At 41.5% G+C, this 24,257-nt stretch overlaps 1 protein-coding gene across 1 annotated transcript; it reads left to right on the forward strand.

The window, feature by feature from the left end:
* Positions 1 to 14,422: 14,422 nt before the first annotated feature.
* Positions 14,423 to 23,835, forward strand: LOC104296912 (collagenase 3). Its single transcript, XM_009896773.2, is given in 11 exon segments — positions 14,423 to 14,446; positions 14,448 to 14,723; positions 14,823 to 15,064; positions 17,146 to 17,294; positions 17,387 to 17,512; positions 18,254 to 18,415; positions 18,993 to 19,110; positions 20,229 to 20,362; positions 20,713 to 20,872; positions 21,779 to 21,882; positions 23,171 to 23,835. Coding segments are annotated over 11 exon segments (1,596 nt in total). The 3' UTR covers positions 23,272 to 23,835.
* Positions 23,836 to 24,257: the final 422 nt, after the last annotated feature.

The following is a 24,257-nucleotide window of genomic DNA, read 5'->3' on the forward strand; positions in this document are numbered from 1 at the left end:
AACAATTCTAATAAGTAGTGAGAAAGTTGGTTGCATTTTGCCACATATATTTAATGCAGGTCATGTGAAAATATTAACACGAATAAATTAACTTTATCTTTCATTCTTTTCTCTTTTTTTGCACACTTTTTAACTCTTTGCAAAGACATTTAGGAGTCATTCAGAGCAGTGTCTATCTACAGCCAGAGACTTGACAAAGAGGTCTGTAACATGCCATGGTATCCTGTCAAAAAGATCATTCAGCTAAAGGATTTGAGAAAAATGGCAACACACTCTTGTGACCAGGAAAAGTTTAGCTCCATATTTCTTCAAACAGAAGGACTTAGTATTTCAGAAGATTAATCTGAGCCTTCTTTAGCATCCAGCTCATTTAAGAATTCAGTGCTTTGTTGGTATGCTTCTAGTTACTATTTAACAGCAGTTGTGGAAAATCCTCCAGTGACTCACTGGAAAGACCTCTGCTTTCAAATGTCTGTGAAACACCTTGCTTTTCATTCCTTAGGTAAACTAGACAGGGGAGTTCCCTGCCTCAATTGTTTCTCCACTTATTTCAATAACCTAAAAATACTGAGTTTCAGACTCAGACTGAGTCATAGTTTTGTGTGACTTACATAGCCATCAACCAAGTCTTATCGAATCACAGGAGAAGAGTTTCAAGTCTCTCAGGTTAAAGTGAGCACAATATTAATAATTAATCCTGCACAAGTGCATGTTAGCTTTGGGAACCTCACTGCTCATTTTGTGTTTCCAGACATTTTAGAATGCTTCAGAGGTCATATGGACTGCTTCTTGCTAATATTTAAGTAGACTCTGCTGCTTAGGGACTTGACTATTTGAATTTTGAACTTGTCCAAAATAAAGATCCAAAACCTCTCCAGACAGCCCATTAAAATGTTTTGCCTCTCCTATGATAAAGGAAAGAGAAGAGAAGAGAAGAGAAGAGAAGAGAAGAGAAGAGAAGAGAAGAGAAGAGAAGAGAAGAGAAGAGAAGAGAAGAGAAGAGAAGAGAAGAGAAGAGAAGAGAAGAGAAGAGAAGAGAAGAGAAGAGAAGAGAAGAGAGAAGAGAAGAGAGAAGAGAAGAGAAGAGAAGAGAAGAGAAGAGAAGAGAAGAGAAGAGAAGAGAAGAGAAGAGAAGAGAAGAGAAGAGAAGAGAAGAGAAGAGAAGAGAATAAACCAGGTTAGAAGAGACCTTCAAGATCATCACATCCAACCCATCAACCAATCCAACCCACCTAAACAACTAAACCATGGTACCAAGCACCCCATCAAGTCTCCTCCTGAACACCTCCAATGATGGTGACTCCACCACCTCCCCAGGCAGCCCATTCCAATGGGCAATGTTACTAAATGGAATATCCAGTGTTCCAGTTTGCATTCATTGCCTCTTCTCTTTTCTCTGTGCATGACTGAGAAGAGTCTGTCTCCATTTTCTCTGTGTTTCCTTGTCAGATACTTGTAAATGGCAGCAAGATTTCACCTTTGCCTTCTCCAACATGAACAAGAACTGCTTGCTTAGCCTTTCCTCCTGTGTTCTCTGCTCCAGCCCTAAACCATCTTGGTAACCTCTTTCCTGTACTAGGGAGTCCAAACCTGGACACAGCACTCTGGATGTGTTCTGACAAGTGCCAAACAGAGGGGGACAGGAGGTGACCACTTTCTGGGTCTTATGGATGCACTTAGAAATATTACCTGTGAGTTTTGCTTAACCCTTAACTCTCATTAAAGCTACATGAAATGTGGGGGTGCTTCCTTCTAACATGAAAGATAAGCACAAAAAGAAATCTTCTTTTGCTTCTACTTTTTCTACTAACTGAACCAAAATATCAGCTATTCACACAGCTTTAGACAAACCCACACATTTATCTGGTGCATAGCACATCATATATCCTATAATTTAACTTACAGTTTGTTTAGCCACATGGGGTTTTTTTGTCATGTCAGCTTTGAATGGGAAATTGATCTTTTCCCCCCTGTTATTTATGCTCTTCCTGTAAACAATAATGAAGAAATGCAACTGAAATTGCACAATAAGGCAAAACAATCCTTATGTTTTGATAATGTTAGAGGACAATGTGCACTTCTAGAGTTGTTAGGGGGTTTTTTTGCTACTACTAAGGCAGTAGTAGCAAAAAATCTACAGTCATGAATTTTTAATTCTGTTAAGCTAGTTCTCATTCTTCTGCCTTTTGGATTTGGAAGGTAAATAGCCTATTGTGTAAGAGCAAGAGTGAACTCTGCATGAGTAAATCTTCACTTGGAAATCGATGGCTCAGTATGCTGTGGCAGCTAAATAGAACAGAATAGAATAGAATAAACCAGGTTGGAAGAGACCTTCAAGATCATAGTGTCCAACTTGTCAACCAATCCAACACCACCTAAACAACTAAACCATAGCACCAAGCACCCCATCAAGTCTCCTCCTGAACACCTCCAATGATGGTGACTCCACCACCTCCCTGGGCAGCCCATTCCAATGGGCAATCACTCTCTCTGTATAGAACTTCCTCCTGACATCCAGCCTAAACCTCCCCTGGCACAGCCTGAGACAGTGTCCTCTTGTTCTGGTACTGGCTGCCTGGGAGAAGAGACCAAGATCCACCTATCTACAGCCTCCCTTCAGGTAGTCGTACAGAGCAATAAGGTCACCCCTGAGTCTCCTCTTGAGCATTATCAGAATAAGTGCTGAGAACCTGATGATGGAAAGCATAATTTTGCCACTACAGAAAAACCTTCCTGTTCCTAATTCTTGAGTACTCTGTGCAATTTTGTGCTCCAAATCTCAGAAAGAATATAATGACAGCGAAGAAAGCACCCAGAAAGGCAATTCAAATTATTAAGTGCATGGACCAGCTACCAAATTAGCAGTTTGGAGATGAAGAACTTGATACTTCTAAGATTTGTGAACTCATGAAGGTGAATTAATAGATTGATGTAAAGCTGATATGTTCCAAATCCTACAGTATTAGAAAGGAGACCTTATTGCTCTCTACAACTACCTGAAAGGAGGTTGTAGACAGGTGGGGGTTGGTCTCTTCTACCAGGCAACCAGCACCAGAACAAGAGGACACAGTCTCAAGCTGCACCACGGGAAGTTTAGGCTTGAGGTGAGGAGAAAGTTCTTCCCAGAAAGAGTAACTGGGCATTGGAATGTGCTGCCCAGGGAGGTGGTGGAGTCACCGTCCCTGGAGGTGTTCAGGTGGGATTGGATGTGGCACTTGAAGCCATGGTTTAGTTAGTTATGAGGTGTTGGGTGACAGGTTGGACTTGATCTCTGAGGTCTTTTCCAACCTTATTGATTCTATGATTCTATGATAAGGGCCATTTAATTGTGCTCACAGGAGTCTGATTTAAGATTGAGAAATGAAAATGTCTCTTACAGTGATAAGCATGTGGAAGATTATGAAAGCAGCCAGCATCAGTCAAAAACTCATCAGTCCCATGTTCTCTGTCTCTTATTACCATTGCTGCCTCTCTATTACCATTACTGTCTCTTATTACCACTGCTGAGACAGAATACTGAACTAGGTGGATCATTTAGTCATTCATATGTTAAATGGAGAAACTAAAGCAATTCAGCAAAAGTGAATGAAAGTATTGTACTTAATGGTACAAAAAGTTTTGTGCTCAGGTACTCCATGGCACAGGATTTGAAACTGTATTGACCCCTTCTCACACAAAGGCTAGAGGAATTGATTCAGCCCTTTAGTACAGCAACAAGGGCATTCATCTGGGATGGGGTGGTATGATTCCCTTCCACTCAAGGGCCTCTTGATAAAGGGTGTGACTTCTCTCCCTGGGCCACACAGCAATCTATTGGACAAGTCCAGATTGCAAAAGGCAGTAAAATATCAAAACATTAAGGCACTGCCTTAGCATACCTAGCTTCTGCCTCCCCCATTCTCTGGGGACAGCAACAATTGGAGAGGGCCCAGAGAAGAGCCACAAAGATGATCAGAGAGCTGGAGCATCTCTGCTGGAAGGAAGGCCTGAAAGAACTGAGACTATACAGTATGGAGAAGAGAAGGATCAGGAGGATTTTATCAATGCTCATAAATACCTGAAGGGAGGGTGCAAAGAAGACAGGGCGAGGTCCTTCTCAGTGGTGCCCAGTGCCAGAACCAGAGACAATGGGCACAAAGTGACACAGAGGAGGTTGCCTCTGAACATCAGGAAACGTGGGGTTTTTTTACTGTAAGGATAACAAAGTACTGGCAGAGGTTGCCCAGGGAGGTGGTGGTGATATTTTAAAGACATCTGGATGTGATCACAGAATCATAAAATAGTTTGGGTTGGAAGGGATCTTTAAGGTCACCTAGTCCAACCCCTCCAGAATGAGCAGGAACAGCTTTAACTAGATCACATTACTCAGAGCCCTGTCAAACTTGACCTTGAATGTTTCCAGAGATGGGCCATCTACCTTCTTCCTTCCTTCCTTCCAACTAATCTAAATCTGCTCTCTTTTGTTTTAAAACCATTAGCCCTTCTGCTATCACTACAGACCCTACTGAAAAACCTGTCCTCATCTTTCTGAAGGGCTACAATAAAGTCTCCCTGGATTCTCCTCTTCAGGCTGAAGAACTCCAACTCTTTCAGCCTTTTTTCACAGGAGGAATGATTATCCCTCAATATTTGGTGTGGGCAACGGGCTCCAGGCAGCCCTGCTGGAGCAGGGGAATTAGATCAGATTTCCTTCCAGCCTCTAAGCTATTGAAGTTTCATTTTTCAGCATGAATATTAACACACATTTCTAACAGAGGTCATAGCCATGGCAAGTCTTCTTCTATTAACTATTTCTAATTTTACTTTTCTATAATGCTTTAACCCTTCTTGCTGATTTGAATTACTAGCAGATGATATTTTTCACGGCAGTGAATCAGAGCACGCTGCCTGCTGAGAAAAGAGGAAGAAGTAAGTGAAAGATGTCACTTTTGGTATTTGCTGATATAGATAAGAAGATGTGGAATGCCAAGGTTGAAACTTTTCAGCAGGTGTGAGTACAGGTAAATTACTTTCTAAGGACTTCCAAGAAAACTCTGCAGAAATTCCTTCCTTCCTTTCATTCTCATTTCATCCCCCAGCTACTGCGTTCCAAATGTTCCGTGCTTAAAGCCACATGACAGGGAGCCTGAATACATTTTAGCATGTTGTCAGTGGGAGAAAACTTCATCATCTTTTTCTCATCCCATGCATTTGCAACTGAATGCTGGTCATTGTGTCCTGGGTTTTGTGGAAAATGGAATGGAAGGTGTTATCTCTTCCTGAAAGTTAATGCAGTAGGGCATCTCTACAGCAGAGGCTGGTGTGAAAACTGTGGAATGTCAGAAAATGTCAGCAAAAGTAGTGAAGAAATCTGTAACACTGTCTCAAAATGCTCTGCTAATGTTATTCATAAAAAGCATTGTTAGTGTGCAAGATATGGCATTAGATAGGCAAACAAGATCTGCAAAATACTGAAATTCCATATCTAGAAAACCTAGTCTGAATCACATTAAAGTTAATTTGCATTTTCAAGCTGTATTGGATGGTTGGTTCTTCCATATTGCTTACTGATAAGTATTTTACAGTAACAGAGATCTATTAGTATCAAGAAGACATTAATCAATAAATCTGAACATGAGAAACCACTAAAGATGTATTTCAAGTGACAGCCAACATTTGGAATAGAATAGAACAGAATAGAATTAACCAGGTTGGAAAAGACCTTTGAGATCATCAAGTCCAACCTATCATCCAACACTATCTAATCAACTAAACCATGGCACCAAGCACCCCATCCAGTCTCTTCCTAAACACCTCCACCTCCAGTAACTCCACCACCTCCCTGGGCAGCACATTCCAATGGCAAATCACTCTTTCTGTGAAGAACTTCCTATCATCCAGTTTAAACCTCCCCTGGTGCAGCTTGAGACTGTGTCCTCTTGCTCTGGTGCTGGTTGCCTGGGAGAAGAGACCAACCCCCTCCTGGCTACAACCTCCCTTCAGGTAGTTGTAGACAGCAATAAGGTCTCCCCTGAGCCTCCTCTTCTCCAGGCTAAGCAACCCCAGCTCCCTCAGCCTCTCCTCATAGGGCTTGTGCTCCAAACCCCTCCCCAGCTTTGTTGCTCTTCTCTGGACATATTCCAGCAACTCAACATCTTCCTAAACTGAGGGGCCCAGAACTTGGTTTTGTTTGTTTGGTGTGGGGTGTTAATTTCGTTTGTGGGGTGGTTGGGTTTTTTTGTGGGTTTTTTTTTGTACTAAGACTAATTCATACTAAAAACTTCTGTACTGTATGGAAGTTGCTTATGTCTTGGGTCACACATAAGTGTACTCAATAATATGTTTTCAAAACATCTGATTTTGATATTTGGTTTCTGATAGTAAGGTATAAACCACAGAATAACTCAGCCTAAAAGAGACCACAGGAGGTCTCTGGCCCTACCCTTACAGCAGGGTCAGCTCTGAGATCAGAATAGACTACTCAGGGCTCAGGGTGTGGTTGAAAACCTGTTGAGGTTGAAAACCTCCAAAGACAGAGGCTTTACAATCCACTTTGGATACCATATGCCACTGCCCAACTGTCCTCATGGGGAAAAGGTTTCCTCATATATCCAGGCTGAGCTTCTCTTGTTTCAGACAATGCCCTGTGTCCTTCATGCTCTTGCCCTCCACCATAATGGCATGTTTGGCTCCATCTCCTGTAAGACCTCCACATAGGCACTGGAAGCTGCTCTTAAGTTCCCCAGATGCCATGTCTGCTCTAGGGTGATCATGCCCAGCTCCCTCAGCCTCTCCTCCACCATCTCAGTGGCCTTGGCTGAATGGGATCCATATGGAAGAGTGAGTGTTTTGGCTAAATGTACAGCCACCTTTATATTAGATTTCTTTGTAATGAAAATCATTGAGACATATAGTTCTGTGTCACTTACCTTTGTAGTTGAAAACATGCACTTTGCTAGGTAGCAGTAGGAGTGCTCTTAAATCTCTCTTCAGCGATTCTCTTACTAGTCATTCAAACAGTAATGTTGAACTTACCATTTGCTTGTAGTACTTCCTATAAAATTGTATGCATCAGACTTCTGGCTTTGGGGTTTTTTTTCTTACTCTCAAGAACTTTTGCAATATAGCTGAGAAAAACCCCAGCTGTATAAACAGCATGAAAATGTGGTTGGCAAGCAAAAGCCAGGGCTTTACAAATGAGACTTCCTTTCCTAAATGTTTTTTGAATGTATGGGTTTACTCCTAAAACTCCTTACAAACAGAAAATGTACAGTAAGCTTCACATAAAGAGTGTTTCTTCCCCGTGTTTCTGTGGAGGACAAGCACCTGCCTGGGTTTGTGATGATCTCTCTTCTGGGTGATTTCAATGTAACTTCTTTTACATTATTCTGAACTATTTGTGTGCATATATGGGAGACCTTGATCCTGAAGAGAAATCTGGTATAGACACCAGGGTGGAAATTCCAGTAGATATTGACTTGGAGTAAAGAAGAGGTATCAAATAGCCTGTATTTTAAATTGACACATGGGGAAAATGTCAGATAATACCTCATTCAGTAAAGGTCACTGTGTTGTGAACAACAGCCACAAATCATGTTTTGCACTGCTCCGAAGGGAGGATTTTTCCCCTCCCCTCCCCTCTCCGAACCTCTCTTCTCAATCACTGGGCACACAGAGAGAGTGAGTGCCCATTGGAATGGGCTGCCTGGGGAGGTGGTTGAGTCACCATCATTGGAGGTGTTCAGGAGGAGGCTTGATAGGGTGCTTGCCTGCATGGTTTAGTTGATTAGGTGGGTTGGATTAGTTAATAGGTTGGATGCGATGATCTTGAAAGTCTATTCTATTCCATTCTATTCTATCCTATCCTATCCTATCCTATCCTATCCTATCCTATCCTATCCTATCCTATCCTATTCTATTCTATTCTATTCTATTCTATTCTATTCTATTCTATTCTATTCTATTCTCTCCTCTGCAAATCTCTCCTCTGTGAACCTCTCCTCTCTCCTCATAATCCACATCAATCACCTGCCCTCTTCCTCTGCTGCAATTACTTCTTACAATCATAGAATCATAGAATCAATAAGGTTGGAAAAGACCTCAGAGATCATCAAGTCCAACCTATCACTCAACACCTCATGACGAACTAAACCATGGCTTCAAGTGCCACGTCCAATCCCCTCTTGAACACCTCCAGGGACAGCGACTCCACCACCTACCTGGGCAGCAAAGACTCATGGGTTTAGGTATGAGAGCCAGCACTGGTTTGAAGTGTCTGGATTCAGTAATGATAGTACTTGTTCTGAATTGCTATCACTTAAGAGACAGAGAAGATACAGTGCTTTCAAGTCGTGGTCAGTAGAAATTATGAGGAGTCATATGTGTACATCAGAGTTTGTGGAGGCAGGACAAGGATGTGTGTGTTCCTGTTGGGCTCCTAGCTCCAATTTTCATAGATAACAAGTGATCTGGACCAAAACGCTTTCCTAAAGGGATCCTTTACCATTCCTGAAGGATTAAAACACACAAATTTAAAGTTCAAACTCAACTTGGACTTTTTACAATGCAGATCTCTGTTTCATCCAAATAATTTACTTAAATCTTTGAGTGTCCAAACTTTTAGAAAGAAATGTGGAATTGCTATATAAATAATCAATTTTTTTTTCCATCCTAATGCTGATTTAGATTACACCTACAATGAAATCTTTCTTTCTGTGAAAAATGGCTACCTGTTTGAGAATAAAGGTTTGAGAATAAAGTGGCCATAGTGTATTACTAAAGCAGTAAATTGACAAACAGAGCAGATTTGGTCATGGTGGGAGAGCTAGGATTAAAATATTTGAAAGACACGTGTGTATTTAAAGGCATACATGTATTTTTGGGTTGACACAAGAAATAAAAAGTATATCAAAACATATCAACACAGAATTATGAGTGCCAGAGAGCCACAGTGCTACTGAGGTAGTCTTCAAATAGCTTTTTGTGTGTGTTTGCAGGTGTAAACATGAACACATCTGGCATACTACATTCAGTTTTGGGCTCCCCAGTTCAAGAAAGACAGAGAACTGCTGGAGAGGATCCAACAGAGAGCCATGAGGATGATTAGGGGACTTGAACATCTTCCCATATGAAGAAAGACTGAGATCCCTGGGGCTGTTTAGTCTTGAGAAGACTGAAAAGGGATCTCATTGATGTGTATAAATACCTGAGGGATGGGTGTCAAGTGGAGGGGGCAAAGCTCTTTTCGGTGGGCAAGGACAAGGACAAGGAACAATGGGTTCAAACTTGAACATAGAAGATTTCACCCCAACATGAGGAGAAACTGCTTTGCAGTGAGGGTGATGGAGCACTGGAACAGGCTACCCAGAGAGGTTGTGGAGTCTCCTTCTCTGGAGACATTCAAAACCCACCTGGATACATTCCTGTGTGGACTACCCTAAGAGATCATGCTTTGGCAGGGGGTGTTGGACCTGATGATGTCTTGAGGTCCCTTCCAACCTCTAATATACCATGATACTGTGATTTAAATCCCAGCTGTAGAGCTGCTTGTAAAAACAATTCTCAGTTGTCTTTGACCCCCCTTCTTGTAACAGGTCCCACAGGTGGAGTGTGACCTGAAGAGGCAGAGGCAGAGCATATGTTTTTAACTACCCTGGGATTCCATTTACCCAGCTGCAGTATGGGCTCCATAATGCTGTCCTTCTTCCCAGAGGAAGCTGATCTAAATGTGATGGTGTAGCCCTGGGCACTGGAAATGTTCCGCTTGAAATACAACTTGCGGTAAGAAACATTAGCAAATGGCCCCATTGTCTTTTGTTTATTTGTCTTAAGTGAAGTGTCTGCAGTTTCAGGGTCACGAAATATTCACCACACTCACTGTGCGGTGCTATGTTTGGCACCAAAACAGAGGACAAATCAAAACATTGCAGTTATTTGCAGTAGTGAAGTCTATATTTAAAATCATAGGGTTGACACAATTCTTGTTTTTGAAATATTTAGGGTCTAAATTCTGCTTTAAGGCACTTAATTTTGCTACACCCTCCCTTCCCCCCCTCCCCCCCCCCCCCCCCCCCCAGTCCATTCTTCCTTGGGAGGAAAATCAGCATGGTTGGTCCAGTCTCTGCTGTGCCTGTGAAAATTACCATCAGTCCAGCTATCTTCACCCACACACACAAGATGCCAGAACTGCAGAAATTTTGCAGTGCTTGTTGAAATCTTACTATTCAGCAGTTTTGTGGGTTTCAAAGCTTGCTTGTTTGCACTGGGGTCAGCATAAGGTCTACAAACCACGGCTGACTGCTTTTACCTTCATTTACATCTCTCTTCACAGGTTTAAATTCCTTTTCATCAATATGAATTTTTCACTCAAACAATGGCATCACTTCAGCCTGGGCTGTAGATTTGGTGTCTTGTGTTGCCCAACATGTGCAGGATTGGACTTTGTCATTTATTGTTGCCACTTTTAAAACTTCAGTTGTTTGAGGCTTTAAAGAGTCTGTATTTTAAGCTAAAAGCAGCTTCAGAGGTGTGTACTCAGTTCCTGGATCTGTTGAGGCTTTTTGTCTCCCCTTAAAAAATCACATAGTATGTCTACAATGCTGTTTTGGGAAAAGGAGAATGCTGCCCCTGTACTCAGCACTGGTTAGGCCACACCTTGAGTCCTGTGTCTAGTTCTGGGCCCCTCAGTTTAGGAAAGATGTTGACTTGCTGGAACATGTCCAGAGAAGGGCAACAAAGCTGGGGAGGGGTTTGGAGCACAAGCCCTATGAGAAGAGGCTGAGGGAGCTGGGGTTGCTTAGCCTGGAGAAGAGGAGGCTCAGAGGAGACCTTATTGCTCTCCACAACTCCCTGAAGGGAGGTTGTAGCCATGTGGCAGTTGGTCCCTTCTCCCAGGTGACCAGTACCAGAACAAGAGGACACAGTCTCAAGCTGCACCAGGGAAGGTTTAGGCTGGATGTCAGGAAGAAGTTCTTCACAGAAAGAGTGATTGGCCATTGGAATGTGCTGCCTGGGGAGGTGGTGGAGTCGCCATCACTAGAAGAGATTGGATGGGGCACTTGGTGCCATGGTTTAGTTGATTAGATGGTGTTGGATGATAAGTTGGACTTGATGATCTCAAAGGTCTTTGCCAACCTGGTTAATTCTGTTCTGTTCTGTTCTGTTCTGTTCTATTCTATTCTATTCTATTCTACTCTCTTCTATTCTATTCTACTCTCTTCTATCTATTCTATTCTAAAATGGGCAGGATTTGACTTTGTCATTTATTGTTGCCACTTTAAAAACTTCAGTTGTTTGAGGCTTTAAAGAGTCCATATTTTAAGCTAATAGCAGCTTCAGGGGTGTTCACTCAGTTCCTGTCTCTTTGAAGGCTTTTTGTCTCCACTTAAAAAAATCACATAGTATGTCTACAATGCTGTTTTGCAAAAAAAGAGAATACTGCTCATTTTCACTGGCCCTTTTATGTGCTGGCTTACACAGTGCTTTACTAGTGTTTCTTCAGTTTGTGTACAGAGGGCATAAAAATCCATGCCTCATTATAGGCTTCTAGCCATGGGTGTGATATAAATAACTATATAAAAAACATACTGGATCGTGTATATTTCTATGACCAGGCTCCCAAGGGAATCAGCTGAATGTGCAGAAAACACAGTTCAGCCATAGTCTCTAATGTCTTTATTGGACGTGGCACTTGGTGCCATGGTCTAGTCATGGTGGTTGTGGTGTCAGGTTGGACTCGATGATCCTCGAGGTCTCTTCCAACCTTGGCGATACTGTGATACTGTGATAAGTCAGAGGAAGGAACTCTAGTCCATTCTGAGATGGCTTATTGCACAAACATCTTTCAGAAATCAATTTCTGCTTTAGCAATTTGATTTACTCCCTGTGAGAAAAATAGCTACTTACTCTCTGCTTTTTTCTCTTCATGTTTTTCTACTCACTTGCAGAATCTGTTCAAGAGTGGGCTGTCTTTCCATTTATTCATTTTATTCTTATGATAGCAGAAGAACCACCTTGATGCCTCTCTTCTTGCACAAATCTAATAAGAGTTGTTGTTTTCAGAAAAGCTGCCAGATATAGGAGTTTGCTATAATCACCTTGTCCATTCCAAATATCACCTGGAGGACAGCTCTGTAAAGAGTACTGAAGGCAAAGTTTTTGACAGAGTCTTCACTGAGAGCTTTAGAATATTGTGGACTTCAGAGCATCTGTATGAAGAACATGAAAGAGACTAAAAAGTGCAAAATCATTCTCCCCTATTTAGTCTACCATTCTCTTTATGCAAGGCAGCTCTGTTTATTGCTCCTTTGACTACTGCAGCTTAAATGTTGTGAAGACCAGGGCTCCACACCTCATTGGAGTACTATTCGGTAGGCTAACACTGTTCTTTAATTTTACACTTGTGCCCAGCTAAATGTTTTGGTTTATATTTTATACATTTATATTATTTAAATATTGTCTCAGACTCCTTGGTTTCACCTTTCATTACCAATTAGCTAAACATTATTGAGACAACCTTGAAACAGCTTAGAAAAAAATCAGGAACATTCTCTCATAAAGTGTGATGGACTGATAATGTTTTTCAGTAACTCTTCGTCATGAAATTAATTTCTTCTGTTTCAGATGCAAAGATTCCAGCATCAGAGCTGAGAAAGACCAGTGGCACAACGGCCTGGCTCAGAATGAAAACCTTTCATTTAAGTTTGGCAAAGGGCAGTGATGCACAAAGAGTGGTATACAATTTTTCCTTAGGTAGAAGAGAGCTAACATCAGAGAATCAGAGAACATTAGAGCTAATAGCTCCAACAGAAGGGACCTCCAGAGATCAGAGTCCAATCCCCCCTGTCAAAACAGGATCTCTTACGGTAGTCCACACAGGAACAAATCCAGGTGGGTTTTGAATGTCTCCAGAGAAGGAGACTCCACAACCTCTCTGGGCAGCCTGTTCCAGTGCTCTGTCACCCTCCCTGTAAAGAAGTTTCTCCTCATGTTGGGGCAAAATCTTTTATGTTCAACTTTAAACCCATTGTTCCTTGTCCTATTACTGTGCACCACTGAAAAGAGCTTGGCCCCCTCCTCTCGACACTCACCCCTCAGATATTGATACACAATGATAAAATCCCCTCTCAGTCTTCCCAAGACTAAACAGTCCCAGGGATCTCAGTCTTTCTTCATAGGGGAAGATGCTCAAGTCCCCTAATCATCTTCATGGCTCTCCATTGGATTTGGAATTCAAAGGAAAGTTACCTGTGGGAATTTTAAGCTATTAATTTTACTCATAGATTTCTGAGCTGTGTCTGGTACTGTTTCCTCTCAGTTTTATTTGATTTTGCCACTTGTCATTATAAAACAGAAGGCTGATATTATTTGAGTATGAAATTGATCTTTTACACCTTTGACTTCACTAATTTTTGTCCTTTTCCTGTTTTGTCAACAAGACATAATCCATGGCAAGGCAGGGCATCCCAGAAAGTTTATCCCAGTTTCTACCAGGAAGTTGCCTGAGGTTTTCCATACAGGAACCACCTCCATGAAAGAAGGTGAATTCAGCAGAAGCAGCACATCCCCTCAGACCCACATTAGTGGGCATGTGGTGTGATACAAGTCCTAGCAGCAGCTGACATTAGAGTGACTCTGGGGAGGCAGAAATCTTCTAAGCTTTGAAGTAAAATTCTTATGTCTGTCATAATGCCAGATTTATCCTATTACCCACCTTGTAAATCAAAAATCACCTATTTCTGTCATTCTAGAGAAACAGATTGGTTGCCTAGCTGTAGCTACTATATTGCCTCTCTCTCTCAAGAGTAGTAGCTGTCTCATTGATCTATGGCTGTGCTTCACTCACAATGTAAGTTGAATTCTTGGCTTTTGAGGAGGAGATGAATTTCATGAACCAGTCATTTTACATGACCTGCTTTACTACTGCTAAAAAATCATTTCTGAACACTCAAAACTCTTTCCTGATATTTAGCATTTCTGGTTTTGAGTACACCTCAAGCAGTGAAGTATTCTGAAAGCTAGATAGGAGGTTACTTTAAGGATCACTGGAGTAAAATTCCTGTTAATGCTTTGGACTTACAGTTCTTTGCAGAAACAAGGAAATGTAATATCCTATTGTATTCTCGGTAATGTTAGTTCTTATCAGCCAAGGCAACACTTGTAAACAATCACAGTGTGTATGATCTATTCCAGCTGTCAAAAATTTCTGCTGCTGACAAGTTGCAGGATTTATTTTTAGAATCTTGAAGCTGCTTAGGTATTTGTGTTGTCTAATCAAGGCATTTCTTTTCCTGCAGAGAAAGGTAGGTTACTGCAAAGTGTAAATTATTGCAAAATAATCAGAAGTGTAATTTGCTTCTGCCCATTTTTTCCCACAACCTATGTCAACATCCAGAGCCCATGTTTATAGGAGGATACAGTTTCAGAGCCCTTGGTGGGACAACAGATGCCTAAACCACAGTGTTGGGGAGGAGGGGAAAAAAAACTAGCCATCTAAGCATGTTTACTTTCAGCAACAAGGAGGTTCTAACTTGTCCCTAAGTGGTGACTCACTTGGTTGGGACTATAAAAGTAAAGGCAACTGCTCTCTGAAACACCAGGGCTTCAGACTTCACAAACTCAACATGACACAACTGAGACTTCCAGTTGTCTTCTTTTTCTTGTTGGGTTTGTCATTTTGCCTGACAATCCCTATTCCCCTTGAAGATAGCCATGAGTTCACAGAGAAAGACCTTCAGTTTGCAGAGGTACAGTATAAAACAATTCATCTGCATATTTTATGTACAGTAAGCTGTGTGGTTACAACTGCTTGGAAACTCGCTTATCACTTCTTTTCCCTTTCTTAGCGCTATCTCAGGACTCACTATGATCTCCGTCCAAATCCTGCTGGCATAATGAGGAAGAGTGCCAACACTGTGGCAGCTAAGCTTCGAGAAATGCAGGCATTTTTTGGCTTGGAGGTGACAGGCAAATTAGATGAAGAAACATATGAGCTGATGCAGAAACCAAGATGTGGCGTCCCAGATGTGGGGGAATATAACTTTTTCCCTAGAAAACTCAAATGGTCAAAACCTAATTTGACATACAGGTAAATGCATAGCATTTTGAGAATTATTTCTGTTATTACTTTCCTTCCATGCACTTTGTGGAAGAGGTTGCTCACTAGATGAGGTTGATGGAAGAAGGTCCTATTTGAGTTAGGCTCGAGGTGAGGAGAAAGTTCTTCACAGAGAGAGTTGTTAGCCATTGGAATGGGCTGCCCAGGGAGGTGCTGGAGTCACCATCCCTGGAGGTGTTCAAGAGGGGATAGGACGTGGCACTTGAAGCCATGGTTTAGTAGTCATGATGTGTTGGGTGACAGGTTGGGCTTGATGATCTTTGAGGTCTTTTCCAACCTTACTGATTCTATGATTCTATGAGTTTGACAAAGTTTATGTTGCAGTTTAAAATCCTTACAGCCTCACTTTTGGAAAGGGACCCCAAGACCATCTGACAGCCCAAGGAAATGTATAACATTTATTTCCATTTTACTTTGTCATGGGGGAAAGCTAGTGTGGTGTAAGATAGGCTGGATGTGAGGAGGAAGTTATTCACCATGAGAGTGGTGAAGCCATGGAATGGGTTGTCCAGGGAGGTGGTTGAGGCCCCATCCCTGGAGGTGTTTAAGACCAGGCTGGATGAGGCTCTGGCCAGCCTCATCTAGTGTGGGGTGTCCCTGCCCATGGCAGGGGGTTTGGAACTAGATGATCCTTGTGGTCCCTTCCAACCCTGACTGATACTATGATACTATGAAATCCTCATCTGGCCTCCATGTAGACACTCTGGGCACATCTATAGTGCCAAATGGAACAGGGGCAGGGACTAAGATCATGCACCTCACCACTGATCCTCACAGTGCTTAATCTCTAATAATCTCTGCTTTTTGGACCTGGTTTAGTGTCTGCTTCACATAGGCCTTGTCCTTGACAAAGCTGTGTAAATGCAAACCAGTCTGTGCATTGTGGCTGTGAAAGCATCACTGATCCTTGTCCCTCTTCCATTTCTCAGTCCAGGTGTAGACACCTATGTTTGGTCAGACAGATCCCAGCACTGTGACCACAGAAGGTTGCTCCTGGGAATCTATAGTCTAAAAGTTCACATAGTAGCTGCTTCTTTGCTAATAACACAAGAGTGTCAACAGGGCTTTTGACCAGCTGTAATGTGAGTTCTTTTAGCAGATTGCAAATATGAAATCCCTGAACTCTCTCAGTTCAGTATCTAGAGATGAATATTACTTTAATATGGATGAGTCTAGCCTGCTTGGCACTTTTTGGATCATGTTTTGCTCCACCAGGAAGTGAAGATCATGACATATTTTTGTGGCATGAAAAAAATCTGAAGTTACTGATACAATTTTAGTAAATGCAGAGTATATCTGTTCATTTTCTGTGTCTTCTGGTGAATAGGAAACCAGTTGCAAAGAGCCGGTTTAATGTGTCTGGCTTGGTCTCTTCTCCCAGGCACCCACCAACAGAACAAGAGGACACAGTCTCAAGCTGTGCCAGGCGAGGTTTAGGCTGGATGTTAGGAAGAAGTTCTTCACAGAAAGAGAGATTGGGCATTGGAATGGGCTGCCCAGGAGGTGGTGCAGTCACCATCACTGGAGGTGTTTAGGAAGAGACTTGATGGGGTGCTTGGTGCCATGGTTTAGTTGATTAGATAGTGTGGGATGATAGGTTGGACTCGATGATCTCAAAGGTCTTTTCCTGGTTAAATCTCATCTCTTCAAACCTCTCCGAACCTCTCCTCTCCAAACCTCTCCTCTCCGAATCTCTCCTCTCCTCTCCTCTCTTCTCTTCTCTTCTCTTCTCTTCTCTTCTCTTCTCTTCTCTTCTCTTCTCTTCTCTTCTCTTCTCTTCTCTTCTCTTCTCTTCTCTTCTCTTCTCTTCTCTTCTCTTCTCTTCTCTTCTCTTCTCTTCTCTTCTCTTCTCTTCTCTTCTCTTCTCTTCTCTTCTCTTCTCTCTATTCTCATGAAAACAGAAATGGCTATTTTTGTGTTTTTTGTTTGTTTTTTTTTCCAGGTAAGAGATAGGGAGAAAAGGGCAAAACCAAAATGAGGTGTATGGTCAGATAAAAATGTATTTTTTCCAATTCACACAATTTAACTGGAGGTGTTAATCTGTTTGATAGAATCCTGAATTACACTTCAGATCTGAGCCGTGCTGAAGTAGACAGAGCCTTCAAAAGAGCATTCAAAGTTTGGTCTGATGTGACACCACTGAACTTCACCAGGATACGAAGTGGTGTAGCTGATATCATGATCTCCTTTGGCACTAAAGGTAACACTGAAGCAATTATTTTTGCTGTACAGCTACATTACTGTCAATAGGATGGCATAATTGGTTTAATTGTTTTGAATGCTGTTTCATAGAGCATGGTGACTTTTACCCCTTTGATGGACCCTCTGGATTACTGGCTCATGCTTTTCCCCCTGGTCCTGACTATGGAGGAGATGCTCATTTTGATGATGATGAAGCTTGGTCAGATGATTCTAAAGGTAACTGATGTTCCAGAGAATATTTGAGATGGTGATGGACAGTTTGGTGCTATTTGATGTGTGCAAACAGTTTGTTTTACCTGCTTACTGTTCATTCATCATTATGTTCACTGTCCACTCATAGGATGCTGAATTTAGCCTCCAATCATAAGTGCAAATAAAACATATGTCTAGCATGATTTTTGAGATACACACCTCCTCAGTGAAGTGATGTTAAAAAATGCCACAAACAAGGTATTTTGGCATTTGACTGGGATGGGAGTTACCTTACTGACTTAATAAAACACATATACTTAGCTGCAAATTATATATTTGCATTTAATCTGCACATTCTTCACCTTGCCCATTCAAAACAGAGCTTTGATAGAACTAAACATTATTATTTCTTTTCTAGCACTGTGTTATTTCATCCTCCTGGCTTTAAAGCTAATTTCTGAGTAGTACCAAGACTTCACTCTAGAACTTTCCAGTGTTGCTAAGAGCTAAATCTACCTAGAGAACAGCACTGTCAAATAAGATCTAGGTTGAACACCAACTGTGAGATACTGAATTGATTAGGCCCATAGTAAAACAAAACCCATGGTAGTTTGAAAAAGACAAGAAATTATACATAATTTTTCCATTTATCCAGCTGTCTGCTTCATTGTCCTAGATGTTAAAGCACAGAGTCACAGGTTAACCAAAGTCTGCTGTGATGATACAAGGCTATACATTTACCTTCACTGTGTGTTTTTTTTACAGGGTATAACTTGTTTCTTGTTGCTGCCCATGAATTTGGTCATTCACTGGGACTTGAACATTCTAGAGACCCTGGAGCTCTGATGTTTCCAATTTATACATACACTGGAAAAACTGGGTTTGTGCTTCCTGATGATGATGTGCAAGGGATCCAAGAGCTCTATGGTAAGTCTGTATAACATATATTGTTCCTGTGCCACTGTAACCTGTTACTGATGCACTGCACAGTCACTAAAAAGCTACAGATGTTTAGCAGCAAAAGTCATGACTGACTAAGGCCAGTTCACTAGATTCTTGGCAACTAGACTACAGGAATGTAAGATTCTTAATTTTAATAGTTCAGAGAGAAAAAAAATAAAGGAAGCCGCTGTGCTGTCTCCTGTAGAGGAGAGAAGCAGATAGAGTCAGTATACTTTCTGACTTGCCTCAGAAGAGAAGGTAAAACAATCTAAAGAGAGAAACAGAAACATCCATGTTTCTTCATGGAAAGAATAAAACTTTTGGGGGACCTTAAATACTTAGGACAAAGAAAGAAAGTCCATTCAGCATCTTTGCAGTATGGCTGAACTGCAGAGTCCAGGAGTGTATTTGGCCACAGAAGAGAAAGACAGAACAAAACTTCACTGGTACAAATTGTTTGTCTATTATACTTGTATTCATCGTGCTGTTTGGGAACTCTTCCACATCCTATTCAATATCAGGATCCACAGAAAAGAACATAGATCATATGATGTTATTCCAGGTGCTGGAGATAAAGATCCCAACCCCAAACATCCGAAAACACCAGAGAAATGTGATGCAGACTTATCACTGGATGCAATAACAGAACTTCGTGGAGAAATGCTGGTCTTCAAGGACAGGTAAAGAGAATTCCATACCATAGGCAGTGGGGACTGGAGAAAATTTGAGCAAACAGAAACACCATTTCAGATTTTACTAAAGATTTCAGTAAACATCAATTTAAAAAAAATCACAAATCAGTATTAATGCCTCTAAGAAACTACATCATGCATCTTTTTAGCCAGGATTTCTAATGAAATTACAGACTTGACTGCCCAGTGACACAAAGTGAAGAGCCTGTGGCTGAAGATGGGCTCCATCTGTGCACGTTTTCTTCAGCACACACAAATCTATTAAAATTTATTTAGAATAGAATGGAATAGAAGAATAGAATAGAATAGAATAGAATAGAATAGAATAGAATAGAATAGAATAGAATAGAATAGAATAGAATAGAATAGAATAGAATAGAATAGAATAGAATTAACCAGGTTGGAAATGACCTTTGGGATCATTGAGTCCAACCTATCATCCAACACCATCTAATCAACTAAACCATGGCACCAACCACCCCATCCAGTCTCTTCCTAAACACCTCCAGTGATGGTGACTCCACTACCTCCCTGGGTAGCCCATTCCAATGGCCAATCGCTCTTTCTGGGAAGAACTTCTTCCTAACATCCAGCCTAAATCTCCCCTGGTGCAGTTTGAGACTGTGTCCTCTTGTTCTGGTGCTGGTTGTCTGGGAGAAGAGACCAACCCCCACCTGGCTACAACCTCCCTTCAGGTAGTTGTAGACAGCAAGAAGGTCTCCTCCGGTCCTCCTCTTCTCCAGGCTAAACAACCTCAGCTCCCTCAGCCTCCCCTCATAGAGCTTGTGCTCCAAACCCCTCCCCAGATTTGTTGCCCTTCTCTGGAACTCATTCAGAAGCTTTACATGGCACAGCAGTGTTTCTCTTATTCTAAATAAAAGATTTTTAGAAAAGGATTAAAGGTGGTTGTTGTTGGAGGTGATAGAAATGGTCTGCAGCTAGTCAACTGTTAGGAAAGGAGAGGTCTGCAAGGGGCTTTATATATTTTAAACCCATGTTATGTAAAAAAAAAAAAGCTTCATTAATTTTCAGCATAGCACCTCACTGATACTGTTATTGTGTGCTAGGACAAGAATCCTCAAATATATTTTCTGTTTCTGAACTAGGTTTTTCTGGAGACTGCACCCTCAGATGGTTGAGGCAGAACTGGTGCTACTTAAGTCTTTTTGGCCAGAGCTTCCAAATAAAATAGATGCAGCTTATGAAAACCCCATCAAAGACCTTGTGTTCATGTTTAAGGGTGAGTTTTCAGTTTTGTTGTTGACAGAGAAAACCTACAGATTTAGTCAAGCTCAGCATGCAATGCAAAGATGGTCAACAGAAGAATAAAATGTCCTAGCTCCTTTGCTTAAAACACAAACTCTGTTGGCTTCTCCCTGTGCCATCCTGTACAATATGCAGTGAACAGATATACAATTAAGCTCAGACACCTAGGATCATAGTTAGCTTGAAGAGTTTAATACCTTCTGAGTAAGTGACCTAAAAATCTGTTTGGTGTATAAAAATAGGGATCAAGGCATCCTCGTTTTAGTCTGCTTTCTGAGTTGAGTCTTTACAAAACACTTCTGAATATTTTGTTCTTCTTTTCAGGAAAGAAAGTCTGGGCTTTGAATGGCTATGACATAGTTGAAGACTTCCCTAAAAAGATATATGAAATGGGGTTCCCAAAAGAAATGAAAAGAATAGATGCAGCTGTCCATATTAAAGACACTGGCAAGACTCTCTTTTTTACTGGAAATAAGTACTGGAGGTAAGCTGGAGACAGGTTGGTGGCTCTCTATTCAACCTGTCCAGAAGTATCAGAAGATCAGCAGGCTGTTTCAAAGCAGGCACTTGATTTGGGCTCACATTTCTGGTCTGTGTTTTAATTGCTATAGCTGTAGAATACGTCATAAAAGTATGCAAAACTTTCATACACATATGGGCACAACCATTAAAAGCTGAAAGAATGCAAGAAAGGAAAGGAGAATAATGTGCCCTAAAGTGCCCTAATTCAGAAGAGCTTGTCATATGATCATGTCTCCTATACAAAATTCCCCTTTTGCTTCTTTGGGCTGCTTGTGTGACTCAGAATGATAACAGTGCGGTAAGAGTAAGAAATCTATCACACCCAGGATGGCTGGTTTGGCTGCCCACAAATGGGGCTTACAGACAGGTCTGATGCATAACTGAGACATTGCTATCTCTTCCCAGTATCTCTGTGCCAAGCAGCCTCAGGACAGGCTTGTAGTGGTAATACATCCAGGCGCAATCATCTCCAGCTGCTTCACAGATGCGTTCTGACACTGTCGCTTCATTAATTTTGTGTTTATTGAGCTTGTACTTCTGGTGCAAGAGTGAGCTCTTTATAGCCCTGAATTTCATTCTTACACTAGACATGAAGTGCCTAATCATAGAATTAGAATGGTAGGGGTTGGAAGGGACCTCTGAACATCAAGTAGTCCAAGTCCCTGACAAAGCAGGATCACCCAGGCAGGCCACACAAGGACGTGTCCAGGCTGGTTTTGAAGGTCTTCAGAAAAGAAGATTCCACAACCTATCTGGGCAGAGAATGGCTGCTGGTTGTGTCTGACATGGGTAACTATGAAGGGCATAGAGCAATCTCCCAGGCTGTTTAAATCCTCTGATATTTTGTTTTCTTTTGTGTTTAATATAGTTATGATGAAGAGGCAGAGGTTATGGAAGCAGGCTACCCCAGGCTGATAGAGGAAGATTTCGCAGGAATTGGTGATAGAGTGGATGCAGTCTATGAAAGAAATGGTATGAAATCTGATAAAGACATTTTATTATTACCAGTTGTCTGTGGAACTTGACATTGGTCTTGTGGGAAATTCTGTCACTTGTCATTTTTGATTGTTTTTTTCTTTTCCATCAACTCTTCTGTTCTCAAGGTGCTCTTGTAAACAGTGTACATACACATTTAAGGAGCCAAAAAGAATGACAGAATGATAGAATCAATGAGGTTGGAAAAGACCTCAAGGATCACAGTATCACAGTATAACTGAGGTTGGAAGAGACCCCAAGGATCATCGAGTCCAACCTGTCTCCACAGACCTCACGACTAGACCATGGCACCAAGTGCCACGTCCAATCTCCCCTTGAACACCTCCAGGGACGGTGACTCCACCACCTCCCTGGGCAGCACATTCCAATGACGAACGACTCGCTCAGTGAAGAACTTTCTCCTCACTTTGAGTCTAAACCTCCCCTGGCACAGCTTGAGACTGTGTCCCCTTGTTCTGGTGCTGGTTGCCTGGGAGAAGAGACCAACCCCTTCCTGGCTACAACCACCTTTCAGGTAGTTGTAGAGGGCAATGAGGTCACCCCTGAGCCTTCTCTTCTCCAGGCTAAGCAATCCCAGCTCCCTCAGCCTCTCCTCATAGGGCTTGTGCTCAAGGCCTCTCCCCAGCCTTGTTGCCCTTCTCTGGACACTTTCAAGTGTCTCGATGTCCTTCTTAAACTGAGGGGCCCAGAACTGGACACAGTACTCAAGGTGTGGCCTAACCAATGCAGAGTACAAGGGCACAATGACCTCCCTGATCCTGCTGGCCACACTATTCCTAATGCAGGATCAAGTCCAACCTGTCACCCAAGACCTCATGACTACTAAAGACTTGCCTTCTTGCTTAGGGAACCCTGTTTTATATGGGTATTTTATATGAGTATTGTCATGTGTCCACTCATTTGCTTCCAACTGAGCTGGTGTGGCAAAGTTAATGTTGGAGGGGAAATTTCACCCCACCACGGAGCCCATTTCTATCCAGCTCTTCAAGGAATGTTTCCAAATCAGAGTCTTAAACATTAGCAGGCAAATCATGAATAGTAATAAAATGTAGAGCTTGCCACTACATTAAAATAGCAGTTATTTTAAAACACTGCTCCCAGTCTGGCAAACAGAACAAGAACCTTTGAAAATTTAGCTCAGCATTCTAACTGCTGAAATACTGTATTTAAAAGAGTTAATGGAAACTGAAAACAAATAGCATCATTGTAATGTGTCAACACAGTTTTCTCAGGGTTAAATAATTTTAACTTTCATTTGCCTTAGGTTACCTCTACTTCTTCAATGGACCACTGCAGTTTGAGTACAGCATCTGGAGCAGAAGAATTGTCCGTGTCCTGCATACCAACTCCATATTTTGGTGCTGATTACAGCTGAGTGATGTGTTGTAGGCTGCAGAGCAGCTTGTCATACATGGAAAAAATAATATGGGCATATAGCTTTATTAGAGGATAGCAAGGTTCTGTGAACAAACACTGGCTACCTGTCACCAGATGTATACTGTATATATGGAACTATAAAGCTGCATGTCAGTCTGGGACTGAATTAACTTAATAGGAAAGAAGAAAAGTAATTATTAGCATTTCAAGGGGCATTACACCATGTAAAGTTTGTCTGGTATTAAGATGAGATACAGCATACATCATATATGATCATAAGCACCATTAATTCCTGGTAACCTAAGCATGTATAGCATCTTTCAAGGACCTCCTAGCATGTCACAAGAAAAAGACCTTTGTAAAATTCCTGTTAACATGCTGGGAATTCAGAGTGTAATGAGTGAGTCAGGACTGCATGGTGACTCCCTGAGCAGGATAACACCAGACTGCAGCACTGATTAGAGAATTCAAAGGTATTTGAATGTATCTCCATCTGAATGGGAATTTTGGAACTGTGTGCCCATGTCATCTTTGGAACAAGTAGAGGGTGTCATACCACAAAAAAAAACAACAAAAGGGAAGGGAAGAAATCATCACCCTGTGTGACACTGGAAATCAAGTAGAAAGAAGCAGCACCAGCAAGAGAATCACACAGGTTGAAACTTTTCATGAAGCTGTACCTGGTAGCACAGCCCATGTTTTCAGCTGGTGTAATCTGAAGCAGTTCAAGTGATATCTACAGAGGTTATACCTGCCTGTGCCAGCAGACAACCTGAACATCCAAATGAAACATTCACAAGAATAGCTTTTTTTTCATGTTGGCCACTCTTACTGTCTTTATCACTTGCTTCAGTACCATGTAAGTTTCTGGTGTAGTCTGATCAATTCAAAGGATATAAAACTGATTTTTTTTTTTTTTTCAGTTAAAATAAATAAATAAATAAATAAATAAACTGGAGGAGTGAAATAACATT

The sequence above is a fragment of the Dryobates pubescens genome, chromosome 10 (assembly GCF_014839835.1).
Source record: "Dryobates pubescens isolate bDryPub1 chromosome 10, bDryPub1.pri, whole genome shotgun sequence".
Classification (NCBI taxonomy): Eukaryota; Metazoa; Chordata; class Aves; order Piciformes; family Picidae; genus Dryobates; species Dryobates pubescens.